Source organism: Penicillium longicatenatum, assembly GCF_028827895.1.
Source record: "Penicillium longicatenatum strain IBT 33135 chromosome Unknown contig_3_segment0_segment0, whole genome shotgun sequence".
Classification (NCBI taxonomy): Eukaryota; Fungi; Ascomycota; class Eurotiomycetes; order Eurotiales; family Aspergillaceae; genus Penicillium; species Penicillium longicatenatum.
This window is the reverse complement of record NW_026643121.1, coordinates 2,615,219-2,627,368: the sequence shown is the minus strand read 5'-3', so window position 1 is coordinate 2,627,368 and position 12,150 is coordinate 2,615,219. Positions and strand designations below refer to the sequence as shown.

Here is a 12,150-nt window from a genome sequence, read left to right as displayed (position 1 = left end):
ACGGCTTCCATCGAAGGAATAAGCTACAGCTTGATCGAAATAAAACTTCAATGGGTGATTAAAATCAGAGTCAGATAAGCCGTCCATTATACTTGATGTTGATCCATGTTTAACCAATCAGAATCATGCGAGTACAGCCCCTCCCCTTTTTAGTTTCGAATGTTTTATGACATTTGTACGTTGGGTACCTTGCTGAGCCATGATCTACGGTAAATCTATCTCACCCCCACCCCAAGTTTGAGCTCAATTTTTCCAGGCGAGAATCAAAGATGAAAAATTACCCAGGCGGGAGGCCGAGATTCGGACTAATATGAAGTCATATCTATCGGACCATGTCTCCAAGAAAGTGCTCACCCGTTCGCTCATTTCTCAAGCCAATACCATGCAAAGACTAGGTATAGAGCGTAGCTTCGTTTCACATTAGACCTTCCACGCAAGGGCAACACCGGATGTGTAAGCCAAAATACCGTGTTTCCTGCGTCACAATGACCGATCATTGCATGTCTGCCTTGCAATTTTACGTGGCAAGGCCCCTGCAGAATGTCCTGTGGTTTATTTACATGAACTTACCTGTAGCTTTATTCACTGATATTATTTATATCTGTACATTCTAGAAGTTCGTTACCCTTCTAGTCCCAAATGGCGGGCGTATGTCATAAGACGTCAGATTCATGAAAATTGAAATGAACAAACAGAATATTGATTTATCCGTAGATCCTTGAAGGTGTATTGAGGCCCATCTGCTAATAGTTGTATCCACGGAAATCCATGGTTATGCAATTGAGGGGTTGTCAAAGTCGATGGTTATCCCCGCACGTATAGTGGCTCCTCTCCATACATCGACCCTAAGGGACCTTAGTAGGTGTGACCGCTTCAATCAACGCGCACCTCCGGGTCTATATCAGTAAAGACCCTCAGGAAACTTCTCGATTGTCTTTATCATGTTAATATGCATTACTATTGCCATAATCTCGCATGGTACTCGAATCTGTGACGTCATGATAGATCTCGCAATCAAGATAAGTGCGGGGCTCATCACTTACATGTAGCAGCTAGGCACGCCACACGTGCAGGGTGGTATATAAACCAACTAGGCTGCCTAGTGATCTTTCCTCTCATAACAAATTATCAAGTCTACCTTCACTATGTCTACTTTCATTGTATGTGAACGTGTTTGCCCCATCTCCTTAAGTTTATTCTTGTTCTAACCTCCAGATACAGGTTACCTGCAACTCCGATACCACAGATTCAGAGATGCAAAAGTAACTCAAACGCCAGGTTCGTGAGCATGGTTGCCGGTATGATACTTACCTACTCGACAGGCTCAAAGATGAGATCACCGCCCACGGTGGCAGAATAGTACATGAGTACACCATAATCAAAGGCTTCAGGTTAGTCTTCCGTGAGATCGAATATCTCAGAAGAAGGTTTTATATTAAACTGATTTTGATAAAGCTTTACTCGCCCGGAAGCTTCCACCTTGGACCTCAATACACTATCTAGTCATCCGAATGTTGACAGTGTCGAAGCCGACCAGGTCGTTACTACCCAATAGTGTACTCGGGAGATTCGAGACAAAGAGGCATGACACGAGAGATACTTAGTTTATTCTGAAATGAATCTCAAGCCCGATAAACTTAGAAAATGTGGACTTTCACTTGTATTTATGTAGACTGACCACCTGGGCAGGCAACTTAAACAAGGATGAGGTGGATATAAGCTATCGCAATCTAGAGACAACCTTGTAAGGAAGTTTCAAGGACTTGGACAGCCCATGTGGAGTATGAGATCATGAGATCCGTGAAATGTGGATTTCCATCCAGAATCAAGTCCGAGGAGTCCCATTGAACCCCTCTTCACGATGCTTATCCCATGTGACTTGGGCACGGCTCCCCTGAGCTGCGAGCCTCGTATACAATTGCCACTCTGACAGAGAACAGCAGCTTTGGAAAGCGGGGAGATGCTGACCTTCTTCATTGTTCCAAAGCAGATGTGTGCACCCACGGCTTCTATCTATCTGTATGTTAAAGGGAAGGAAGACAGACACTTGACTTGAGCACTCATGGTTACACAGCGCAGATATTTATTTGTCTATTTTGTCTATGATGGTTTCAAGGGGACTTATCAATGGTGACCACTTGCCACTGCTGATCCTATATTGAGTGAAAGGGGGAGCCGATCACTGCGCATAGGGAGATCATGCACACGTGATGTTATAATAACTAAATTTTGTGGAAGGCAGATTAATGTCCAGGGTACAGCTATGTCCGAAGGCCGCCAATTAGTGTTGCGGTGGTAATTCCAATCATGTCTTGCGTCGCCTCCAAACTCCATTGCCCTCAGGAGCCCAATTAGTATCTCCCAGATCCGCATCGAGCACAACGGCTAATTCTTCTCGAATAGCCTCGAAAGCAAAGTCTCGACTTCGAAACTCTACCAAAGACTCTTTATTGCGAACCTCGAATCCAATCAAAGAATATGAAGTTGAAAGCTCTGTCCACGGGTCGTTAGGATCCAAAGACCCACGCTGTTCCATCTCTAGAACATGATTGTGTTCCTCGGGCGCTAATTGCACGCTCAAGGCTTGCAAATTCGGAATTACCGCAAGGGAATCAAGGACTAACTTCACATGATTGTAGAAAGGAAAGATAGCGGTGTAGGAGAAAGAAGTAAGTTGACCTAACATGGCCGATAAGTGCGCTGGTGGGAATTCCTGTGGGTTAAGCTGGGAGCCCCATTCCCCGATTACCGAGGGAACGCGCGAGAGAAAATATTCGTAGTGGTTATATGCTTTCAGAGAAGAAGATTCGTTAAAGGTCATGGATGTCCACGGGCGGGCCAGAAGTAGGCTATCGCATTTATCCAGGTCTGAGAAAGGGATAACGGATGAGCCATCACGTTCTAGCTGTAAAATCTGCAGATGGATATCAAATGCCCAGCTGTGACCGTCCATAATGCGGGTATTCAGTATGTTCCCAATGAAGGTCGGCGGTGCTAGCACGGTGATACGAGTCGGGTCTACATAACGAAGGACCCGGCGCCACCAGTGTTCGTCGGCTGGGGCAAGGGAAGTATTCTCTGTGACGGCCACGAGAGAACTCACGTAACGACCCAGATCCGATGCGAACATGAAAGCTCGAAATGCCGACTCATCCTTTAGGTCTAGACGTGCGTGGGCGAAAAGCCGAGGTCGCACAAGAGCCAGCAAGTGGGACGAGCATTGTGCCAGATGCTTAAGTGGTTTCCTTTCGGACTGGGTGATCTGCCGGTCTGGCGCTTGATGGAGCCGTCCGAGCGATGGCGGCTCTGTGTTTAAATAAAAGATGATTTGATCCAGAAGCTCATTAGGGAGCAGCTCTAGGGTGCACGACATTATGCTGAGGGCGGCTACAGCCCGAGCTTCACATGGCGTGATTTCGTTCCAGTCCAATGATTATTTCGGTGTGGTGTGTTGCTCGGGCCACAGTGGTGAAGTCGAGGTTTCGGGAATGAGATTGACGTGGAAGTGCCGGTTCCCCACTTGACTGACCACAACTCCTCCACTTGGCACTTTGTCAGCCTTTACTCAGCCAGGGTCTGAGATGCCGTTCTGAGTTTGAAGGTGAGATGAAATTAAAGTGAACAGCCAATGGAGTAATGTTGTCTTTAGAAGTAAATATGTCGAATCCCGTAGACCAGTGGCCTGGCGTAAGAAGAAAACCTGGGGAGCTGATCCGGACAAACCCCCGATGAGAAAGAAACTGTGGAGCTGGTTGCATGATCCACAGAATTTTGGAAAGATATTAATTTCATTTTTGCCACTGAGTTTGATGCGCAAATACTACTGCAGGGAGTCACCATTCGGCATGATTTGGCTAGGATTAGAGCGCATAGACCATCCTATGCATAGAATGGAAACCCCGGCCTTAACCTACCCCGGCTGATGCGCCAAGCTTGCGCCCCACTGTTGGTCTACAATTCTATACTTCAAAACGGTTGTGCCCGAAAGTGCTTGACGTCAGTCTAACAAAATTGACACCCTGTCGCAGGGGTGTCTTCAATGAATGATTGCTATCTGAGATTTACCTGCTGCATATACGAAGTACAAAATCAGTGAATTGACCGAAGATCATCAAAGTGTTAAATCAAATGAATCCGATAGGCGAGCCGTAGGTGTGGAGATGCCCATCTTTGCGATTTGAGGCCCCACCTCAGGACGCGAGCACGACGGCAGATGGAAGCAAGATGAGTTGGTTCCGTGCCCCTCTTTCAGACTCCGGCTTCGGGCTTGACTTTTTTCTTCTTTTCCCTCCCCCTTTCACCAGATAAAGCTGTTTGATCGTGAGTACATTGTCCTTCTGCATTGCGACTGAAGCTAATCCTGTAGTTCGTTTCACAATGGCCCCCCAACTTCACCAGAGACCCCCCTTCCGCGCGGAGCACTTGGGTTCGCTCCTCCGCCCCCAGCAGCTCTTGGATGTCAAGATTGCCCACGAGGCCGGCAAGGTCTCCGATTCCGAGCTTTCCAAGGTCGAGGACAAGGAGATCACCGACATTGTCAACACCCAGTTGAAGCTTGGTTACCCGGCCGCTTCGGATGGTGAATACCGTCGTCACAGTAAGAATCCGGATCCCCGAGAACAAATTGGCGACGCAACATTGACATAATTTAGTGTTCTGGGGTACTTTCTTCCCCGGTCTGGAGGGCTTCGAGGAGGTCACTGAGTTTGAGACCGACATCTTCCGCTCTTATGCTCCCGATATTGCTGCCTTCCTCGAGGCTGGCCACAAGCCCGGTGAGACCGTTATCTGCACAGGCAAGATCAAGCACGTTGGCAGCACCTATGTCGACCAGTTCAAGTACCTTGCCAGCCAAGTCCCTGCCGATCAGGTCAAGAACCTGAAGATCACTCTGGCTGCTCCTAACTGGTACCACTTGCGTTACGTTGAGGGCAAGGCCTACCCCAAGGACGTGTACAGCTCCGATGAGGAGTACTTCGGTGATATCGCCAAGGCTTACCAGGCCGAGCTGAAGATCCTGTACGAGGCCGGCTGCCGCAACGTGCAGTACGACGACCCTAACCTTGCTTGTAAGCAGCGCCTCTTTCCATGAACTAGATACAGAGAAACTCACATTATACCAGACTTCTGCTCCGAGAAGTTCCTTGACGGCTTCAAGGCTGACTCCTTGAACGTCTACACCGCCGACGACATGTTCGAGAAGTACATCAAGCTGTACAACGACTGCTTCATCGGTATCCCCGAGGACATGCACATCGGTGTCCACCTGTGCCGCGGTAACTTTGTCGGCAGCCGTCACTTCTCCGAGGGTGGCTACGACCGCATTGCCATCAAGCTCTTCCAGGAGCTGAACGTGCACACCTACTACCTCGAGTACGACACCGAGCGTGCCGGTGGCTTCGAGCCCCTCAAGCACCTCCCCACCCACAAGAACGTCATCCTGGGTGTTGTCACCTCCAAGTTCGCCACAATGGAGGACAAGGAGGAGATGAAGACCCGTGTCATCAACGCAGCTAAGATCATCGCCGAGGGCAACAACATCTCCCTCGAGGCTGCCCTGAACCAGGTCGGTGTTAGCCCCCAGTGTGGATTCGCTTCCCACCGTGAGGGTAATGCCATTGACTGGGATGGCATGATCAACAAGCTCCAGTTGGTCCGTGACATCGCCAACGATATCTGGCCCAACCAGCTGTAAGACAGCAAAAGAATGTAGAACGACTTCAACGAATACCCATCTGTAAATATTTCTTTGTCACTCCCAAGAGGGGCCATGCTCCGGTTGCCTATTCAACAATGCGACGGGTCTGGGATTTTCTTTTTGTGTACAGCGCTGGTGGGATGCTTGGGACGAACGTCATGATTGATATTTTGGATGACCAACTTAACGTATGATTCTTGGATATAGTCAATGAACAGAGAACCCGTGTTCATGATCACAAACAAAATCTTCAAATAGAAGTAATGTCAATTCAAGTGAAAGAGATGTAGAATTTAGAATAAGTACTTGCGGGGAACCTGGTATTTAACTCTATCGGAGCCATTCCCAAGGTCCTCAAACTAACCCAGCCCCGAGCCATGAGGTGGCCTATTGCCTTAATAATCTACGATGGGCCCGAAGGCAGCTACACTGATAATCTTAATAGCAAGAGTTCTCCATAAGATTCAGAACAGATTGCCTACATTAGATACACTAAAAATACCCAAAAAGGCACATCTAGAACCAAATGATACTTGGCAACCATACAATCCATCTTACTCCGCAGGACCAATGATATTAGCCTCTTTAACAGCAGAGCTCTTGCGAGTTTTCTCGTTTTCGATCTCCAAGCAAGTCAAGTCAACACTCTCATCATACATTCGACTCAATTCCCGGAGCTTAACATACCTGGTAACGTGGCTCTTTGTCCGAAGCCGCGACACTCCGGCCAGTTAGGGTAGTCGGCTCGGTAGCAACCTCGCGGATGACGCCGGTACTCGTACTGGTATTGGAGTTGGGCCCTATGTAGAGATATTGTCAGACTCGACACCACTGACAGGCTATTTCGACTTGAAATATTGAGAGTGCATACCGCCAACGGGCTTGTAGTTGACTCGTTGTCCTTCTTGGAAGCTAGGCATTGTGTCTTGGCACTGCTTGGGGAGAATGAATTCGTTGTGAGGTGTTTTATGGTGTGGGTTGGACTTGTGCGTTTTCGCAATTTTGAAGATATTGAGATTGACTGAGCGCAGTAATTGGACAGAGTGAATCTGAAGTATGGCGTGGGAACAGTCTGATTTGACTCGGTCATACAGCTCTATTTATACGAAATCCGGAGTTGAGGAAAGGATCCTGGTTCCGGGGTCCCACGTCACATTTACATGGCTGGGACGTGAGGAAGACGTTAGGAAGCAGCAAGAATAGCTCGGGTCGAGGTTCCGATTCGCCTCGTAACTACGATAGGTATACGGCAAGTGTCAGATTTTGTTCGGTCACGCGTATGTCATGTTCATTCTGATTCTCTATCCCAGCGCAGTTTCCACTTATTGCATCTCTCTATGAAGTTAATCAACTCTATACACATCGGGAATCCAGAAGAAAATCACAAGGGAATCGAACAATGGTAACGCTGATATGGACCACTATACGAATTAAATAATTAAGTCGGAGCTCATGACGAGTCCCATGGGTAAGAACAGAGGGGATATCATAGAAGGAAAACGGGAAGGGACAAAAAACAGAGAAGTAACCCGCATACAAAGGAAAAGATCCAAGGAAGAACTCCGAGGAAAAGGGGAAAGGAGATAGGGCCCAAATGCTGCGTCGTCTGGTCATCAAACACGGACATGAAGCGAAAAGAGATGAAAACTTTGTCGGACAGTGCGAGGTGTTATACACGAGGCGGCGGAGGATGCCTCTCAGGATCATAGCCGGGGGGATCCAGGTCCCAGTCTGGATGGGTATGAGTGATCAACGTGGCGTGCCTGGTCGGGCGCATGTCTGGGAAGACCGGAGGTTCGACCCTTGGCGTTCAATTCGAGGATAGATGGACAGATTTATTTCGCGGGTTGGGTCTTGACGTTGTTGGAGAGCCAGGCCTAGAAAGTGGAGAATTGCGGGTCAGGGTTTTGTTTTGGTTTTCATCCGATCGAACAGGGACAATGAGTACTTACCAGACCCTCAAAGATACCAGTACCATCTGTGGCCACACTGGGCGCAACGTACCACAGCTTGTCCTTAAGCTTGGTCAGCTGGAGCGTGTTGGTAATTTCCTCCGGGCTCAGGTCTAGGGCAATTGGTCAGTATGAGCTTGAAAGGGGGTGATTCCAAACCCCCCTAAATTGGAAGAAACACGTACGACCGCTAATATCCTGCTTGTTGGCAAACACCAGCAGGAGGGCATCCTTCATTTCGCGATCATTAATGATCTTGTGGAGCTCTGAGCGAGCTTCCTCCAGGCGAGCAGTGTCGCTAGAATCTACCACGAAAATCAAGCCTTGTGTGCCGGAGTAGTAGTGACGCCAGAGAGGACGAATCTTGTCCTGACCACCGACATCCCACACGTTGAACTTGACGTTTTTATAGGTCACGCTCTCCACGTTGAAGCCGACAGTGGGGATCGTGGTCACATCCTGGTTGCTGAGTTTCAATTTGTAAAGAATAGCTGGTAGAGATTAGCTTTCGGTGTCATGTCAATTCCCCCATGGGAATAGCAAAGAGATCTTACTAGTCTTTCCAGCAGCATCTAGACCAAGCATGAGAATGCGCATTTCCTTCGTGCCAAAGATCTTCCCCATCATCTTGGAGACTGAGCCACCCATCTTGGCGGTTTCAATTGATTGTTGATTGGGAAGTTCAGAACGGGGTGCTCTTGCACAGAACAATGAAAAATCAGCCAAGGACAATAGTGGCTCTCACCCCGGAAGTTGGAACTTGGGAAAACAAAGACAGATTGAGATGAGGCGGGGGAAAAGGGGCAGGCCAGGCTGACTCAGCCCCATTTGCGACGCGGATCCACTTAAAAACAATTTACCTCCTACCGAACTACTTGATTAGGTTATGTGTATATCGGCCTCGGGGAGCTTGTCATTTCGTGTAGTGTTGGGACGAGATCTAAAAAATACCGGTTTGCTAGATGATGCGTAGAAATAAGGAACCGTGGTTGCGTGAGACTTTTCAGACGTCATGACCGGGTTCTACGGTCTACCCCGTATCTGCTTCCCTCAAAAGACCTCTCAATTCTACAATGAACATCATCACATATCCCAAGCACTATGCCTACTAACGGTGATAAATTTGAGCGCCGTGACTCGGTGGTGCAACAACGGCGACTATCAAAGCAGTTTAAAAATTGCTCGTGGCTAGCTCCCCCATCAGATGTATGCCTTCCATAACCCTGTGAATTGAAGCCGAAGTTGACGCCCGAAGACTATTTATGCAGGAATTTCGGGCTACTTTTCAACAAGCAAGCCTTCCACCGTCGCTATTGCCTTTCGCGATACTACTTACCTACTGGACTTCATCGAGAAGGTGTTTGATACCCCCGAGCACAAAGAAGGTGCAGAAGCAACGATAGATTTCATTGTCTCGGAACTGAAGTCATATGGAGAAAAACATCTGGAAAAGATTATTGGCGCTTGCATGCCCAAACATGTTGCGGACAGATTACCCAGACTGTGCTCACGCCTATGGGCAGAGCTTGACATCCTCTGTCTAGTACTTCCAGAATCTACTCTGGACGATCAATACACCTCACGTGTCCCAAAGGGCACAAGGAAGGGGGACCCCAAATCGATCGACGAGCAGGCGGAGTCCATGTCACGAAAATGTGTGCGGTAAGTTGGGATCGACAGAGTTGTGGAGAACGTACCGTTAAACTCTACGCAGATTGTTTGGCCCGGAGAACCTCCCCTTGCTACAAGTGGGTTTCATGGGTCTCGTCGAAGTTGATACAAATTTCCATGTCCAAATAACGGATCTTGATGGTTTTAAGTCAACTGTGTCTCCTAGAACGTGGTCTGCCGTGGAGCACTACGCTGCTGACCTGAAGGAACGAAATGTTCGAATTGCCTTCTTCAGTGCAACTCCGCAGGGTGGTGGAGTAGCCCTGATGCGGCATGCCCTGGTTCGCTTTTCTTATCATCTGGGCATTGAAGTCAAGTGGTAGGTCTGGGACATTGTAACATGTGAGATGCGTATTTATTGATTCACCTGCAGGTATGTTCCAAAACCCCGGCCGGGGGTTTTTCCGAGTTACCAAGAACAACCATAATATTCTTCAGGGGGTTGCACGACCTGGTGAGCGATTGACTATCGATAATAAGAAATTGCTGCACGAATGGATTGAAGAAAACGCCAGACGATACTGGACCGGGCCTAACGGTCCACTACTAGCCCCATCAGAGGGAGGAGCAGATGTGATCATCGTGGATGACCCTCAGATGCCAGGTCTCATACCTATCGCCAAGAAGCATGCACCAAACCGACCAGTCATCTTTCGTAGTCATATTCAGATTCGCAGCGATCTTATCAAGCAGCCAGGATCCCCGCAGGCTGAAGCATGGGAGTTTCTTTGGAGTCAAATTAAGCTTGCCGACTGTTTCATCAGTCATCCTGTAAGCTCATTTGTACCAAGCGATGTCCCACCAGAGATGGTGGGCTATATGCCAGCGGCGACAGATTGGTAAGTAGCCCTATAAACATGCATTATCTTACTGACGTGTCCAGGCTGGATGGGTTGAACAAGAACATGCGCGAGTGGGATGTAGCCCACTACGGCCGCATCTTCAATACAGCCTGCAGACTTGCAGATATGACGACGATTTCTTATCCTGAAGGTAAAAAAATTGCTCTTTTCATTGAGATGCATGAGCCAAGGCAACTAATTATTCCATATCAGATAAGTACATCGTGCAGATCGCACGGTTCGACCCATCCAAAGGCATCATGGATGTACTGGATTCGTACGAGAAGTTTTACGACCGACTAGTCAAAGCTCGGCCTGATCTGGTACCTCCAAAGCTATTGATCTGCGGCCATGGGTCGGTGGATGACCCGGATGGAACAGTGATTTACGATGCTGTGATAGATCATATTGAAAAGAATATTCCACACTTGCGGCATCTGATCTGCGCCATGCGGCTGCGGCCTTCAGATCAGGTTTTGAATGCTCTTCTCTCCAAGGCTACTATTGCACTCCAGTTGTCTACCCGTGAAGGGTTCGAAGTCAAAGTCTCCGAGGCCATCCACAAGGGCAAGCCAGTGATCGTCACGCGTGCTGGTGGAATCCCCCTGCAGGTTGAGCACGATAAGAACGGATTCTTGGTGGACGTGGGTGACACCGATGCCGTTGCACAGCATTTGTATGATTTGTGGACGGACGACGCCCTTTACCGCCGTATGTCGGACTATGCCCACAGCCACGTCTCGGATGAGATGGGCACGGTGGGCAATACCATGCTTTGGCTTTACCTCGCCTCAAAGTTGACCAAGGGGGAAGCGATGAAGCCAAATGGGCGCTGGATTAATGACATGGCCTTCGAGGAGCTTGGTCTTCCCTCGACAAGAAACGTGGACCATCTCAAGCGAGCAGTGCAGGTGAAAAACATGGGATGAAAAATTACTTGGACTTTCTCAATTTTTCATTCATCCCCTTCTTCAAGATTGTCTTTTGTATCTGCCACATTTGAATGCTATTACCGCATAAGCAGATCTCACTCATTACTCTGCTTTATTCAACGCCAGTATGTAAATCGATTCAAGCAAGAAATGTAAAAGGGTATCATTGAAAATCAGAAAATAGAAAACAAAAACTTCCTCAAACCAAACCCAGAACCGACCCATCTCACGGTCGTCCAACAAGCCGATATCTTTCCCTAGCCAAACCACCCTCCGCCCCTTCAACCCCATATCCCTCACCAACCTCCCCAACAATGCGCGCCGGTCGTCCTCCAACAACAGACCAGCTAGGCACAACCATACCAGGCGGAACGACTGCACCCTCCAAAACAACTGAAAAATCCTTCACGATGGCCATACTGCCGATCGTCGCGCCTGCTCCAACATGAACATGGTTCCCAAGAGACGCGGCCTCCACAACAGCCGAATCCCCCACAAAGACATGATCCCCAATCTTCAGCGGGTAAAACGAGTGCACACCACGATGTAACCTGCTCGGCGGACGGAGGATCACGCTTTTGGAGATATAGCTATACCGACCGACCGTGATGGCGACGCTGGGAGCATTGGGTTGTTGAGGCGGGTTATTTGGGTCCGTGGAGACGGCTGTGGAGGGTTGACGGTAGAGGTCACCGCGGATGACTGCTTCGGCTTGAATAACCGTCTTTCCACCGAGGATGATGTGCTGTGTGCCATGGATTTGGGAGCGGCGCGAGATCTTGTTGCCCGTGTCCTGTGGTATGTCAGTTGGGAGGTTTTGAGGAGATATTCGGGTAATGAGGCATTGAGGGGCATATGGATGCACGCACGGTCTCAATGTACTCGCTCTTGGCGGCTTTGGGAGGCATTTTGGAGGGAGGCTGCACCTGTCAGGTAAGTTGTTTGTTCGGTCTTTCCCCGATGTTGATAGACGCGGGTCCGCTAAGGCGGTGTGGGGCGAAGTTGGAGTAGATGTCTAGCAACTACCATAGTTTAGGTCCTTGATTCGTCCAACG

General features: G+C 48.8%; 7 protein-coding genes across 7 annotated transcripts; 3 read left to right on the top strand and 4 right to left on the bottom strand.

Annotated features, from left to right (window-relative positions):
* Positions 1-1,145: 1,145 nt before the first annotated feature.
* N7484_006351 (uncharacterized protein) lies at positions 1,146-1,555 on the top strand (the record flags this gene model as incomplete). Its single annotated transcript, XM_057116769.1, has 4 exons — positions 1,146-1,160; positions 1,216-1,262; positions 1,323-1,391; positions 1,456-1,555. The coding sequence occupies 4 exons, from the start codon at positions 1,146-1,148 to the stop codon at positions 1,553-1,555; spliced, it is 231 nt and encodes a 76-aa protein (XP_056972652.1).
* A 750-nt stretch (positions 1,556-2,305) lies between these two features.
* On the bottom strand, positions 2,306-3,373 carry N7484_006350 (F-box domain protein; the record flags this gene model as incomplete). Its single annotated transcript, XM_057116768.1, has 1 exon — positions 2,306-3,373. One exon carries the CDS (start codon positions 3,371-3,373, stop codon positions 2,306-2,308), a length of 1,068 nt encoding a protein of 355 aa, XP_056972651.1.
* A 1,004-nt stretch (positions 3,374-4,377) lies between these two features.
* Positions 4,378-5,695, top strand: N7484_006349 (cobalamin-independent methionine synthase II family protein; the record flags this gene model as incomplete). Its single annotated transcript, XM_057116767.1, has 3 exons — positions 4,378-4,597; positions 4,653-5,069; positions 5,124-5,695. The coding sequence occupies 3 exons, from the start codon at positions 4,378-4,380 to the stop codon at positions 5,693-5,695; spliced, it is 1,209 nt and encodes a 402-aa protein (XP_056972650.1).
* Positions 5,696-6,252: 557 nt separating this feature from the next.
* On the bottom strand, positions 6,253-6,618 carry N7484_006348 (hypervirulence associated TUDOR domain-containing protein; the record flags this gene model as incomplete). Its single annotated transcript, XM_057116766.1, is given in 3 exon segments — positions 6,253-6,375; positions 6,386-6,498; positions 6,570-6,618. The coding sequence occupies 3 exon segments, from the start codon at positions 6,616-6,618 to the stop codon at positions 6,253-6,255; spliced, it is 285 nt and encodes a 94-aa protein (XP_056972649.1).
* Positions 6,619-7,533: 915 nt separating this feature from the next.
* N7484_006347 (ADP-ribosylation factor family protein) lies at positions 7,534-8,298 on the bottom strand (the record flags this gene model as incomplete). The annotated part of the gene is made up of 4 exons (XM_057116765.1): positions 7,534-7,575; positions 7,651-7,763; positions 7,836-8,141; positions 8,205-8,298. 4 exons carry the CDS (start codon positions 8,296-8,298, stop codon positions 7,534-7,536), a joined length of 555 nt encoding a protein of 184 aa, XP_056972648.1.
* Positions 8,299-8,751: 453 nt separating this feature from the next.
* On the top strand, positions 8,752-11,092 carry ccg9 (putative trehalose synthase (Ccg-9); the record flags this gene model as incomplete). The annotated part of the gene is made up of 6 exons (XM_057116764.1): positions 8,752-8,856; positions 8,906-9,312; positions 9,365-9,602; positions 9,760-10,160; positions 10,205-10,314; positions 10,377-11,092. 6 exons carry the CDS (start codon positions 8,752-8,754, stop codon positions 11,090-11,092), a joined length of 1,977 nt encoding a protein of 658 aa, XP_056972647.1.
* Positions 11,093-11,321: 229 nt separating this feature from the next.
* N7484_006345 (dynactin subunit 5) lies at positions 11,322-12,003 on the bottom strand (the record flags this gene model as incomplete). The annotated part of the gene is made up of 2 exons (XM_057116763.1): positions 11,322-11,888; positions 11,965-12,003. The coding sequence occupies 2 exons, from the start codon at positions 12,001-12,003 to the stop codon at positions 11,322-11,324; spliced, it is 606 nt and encodes a 201-aa protein (XP_056972646.1).
* Between the last annotated feature and the right edge of the window lie 147 nt (positions 12,004-12,150).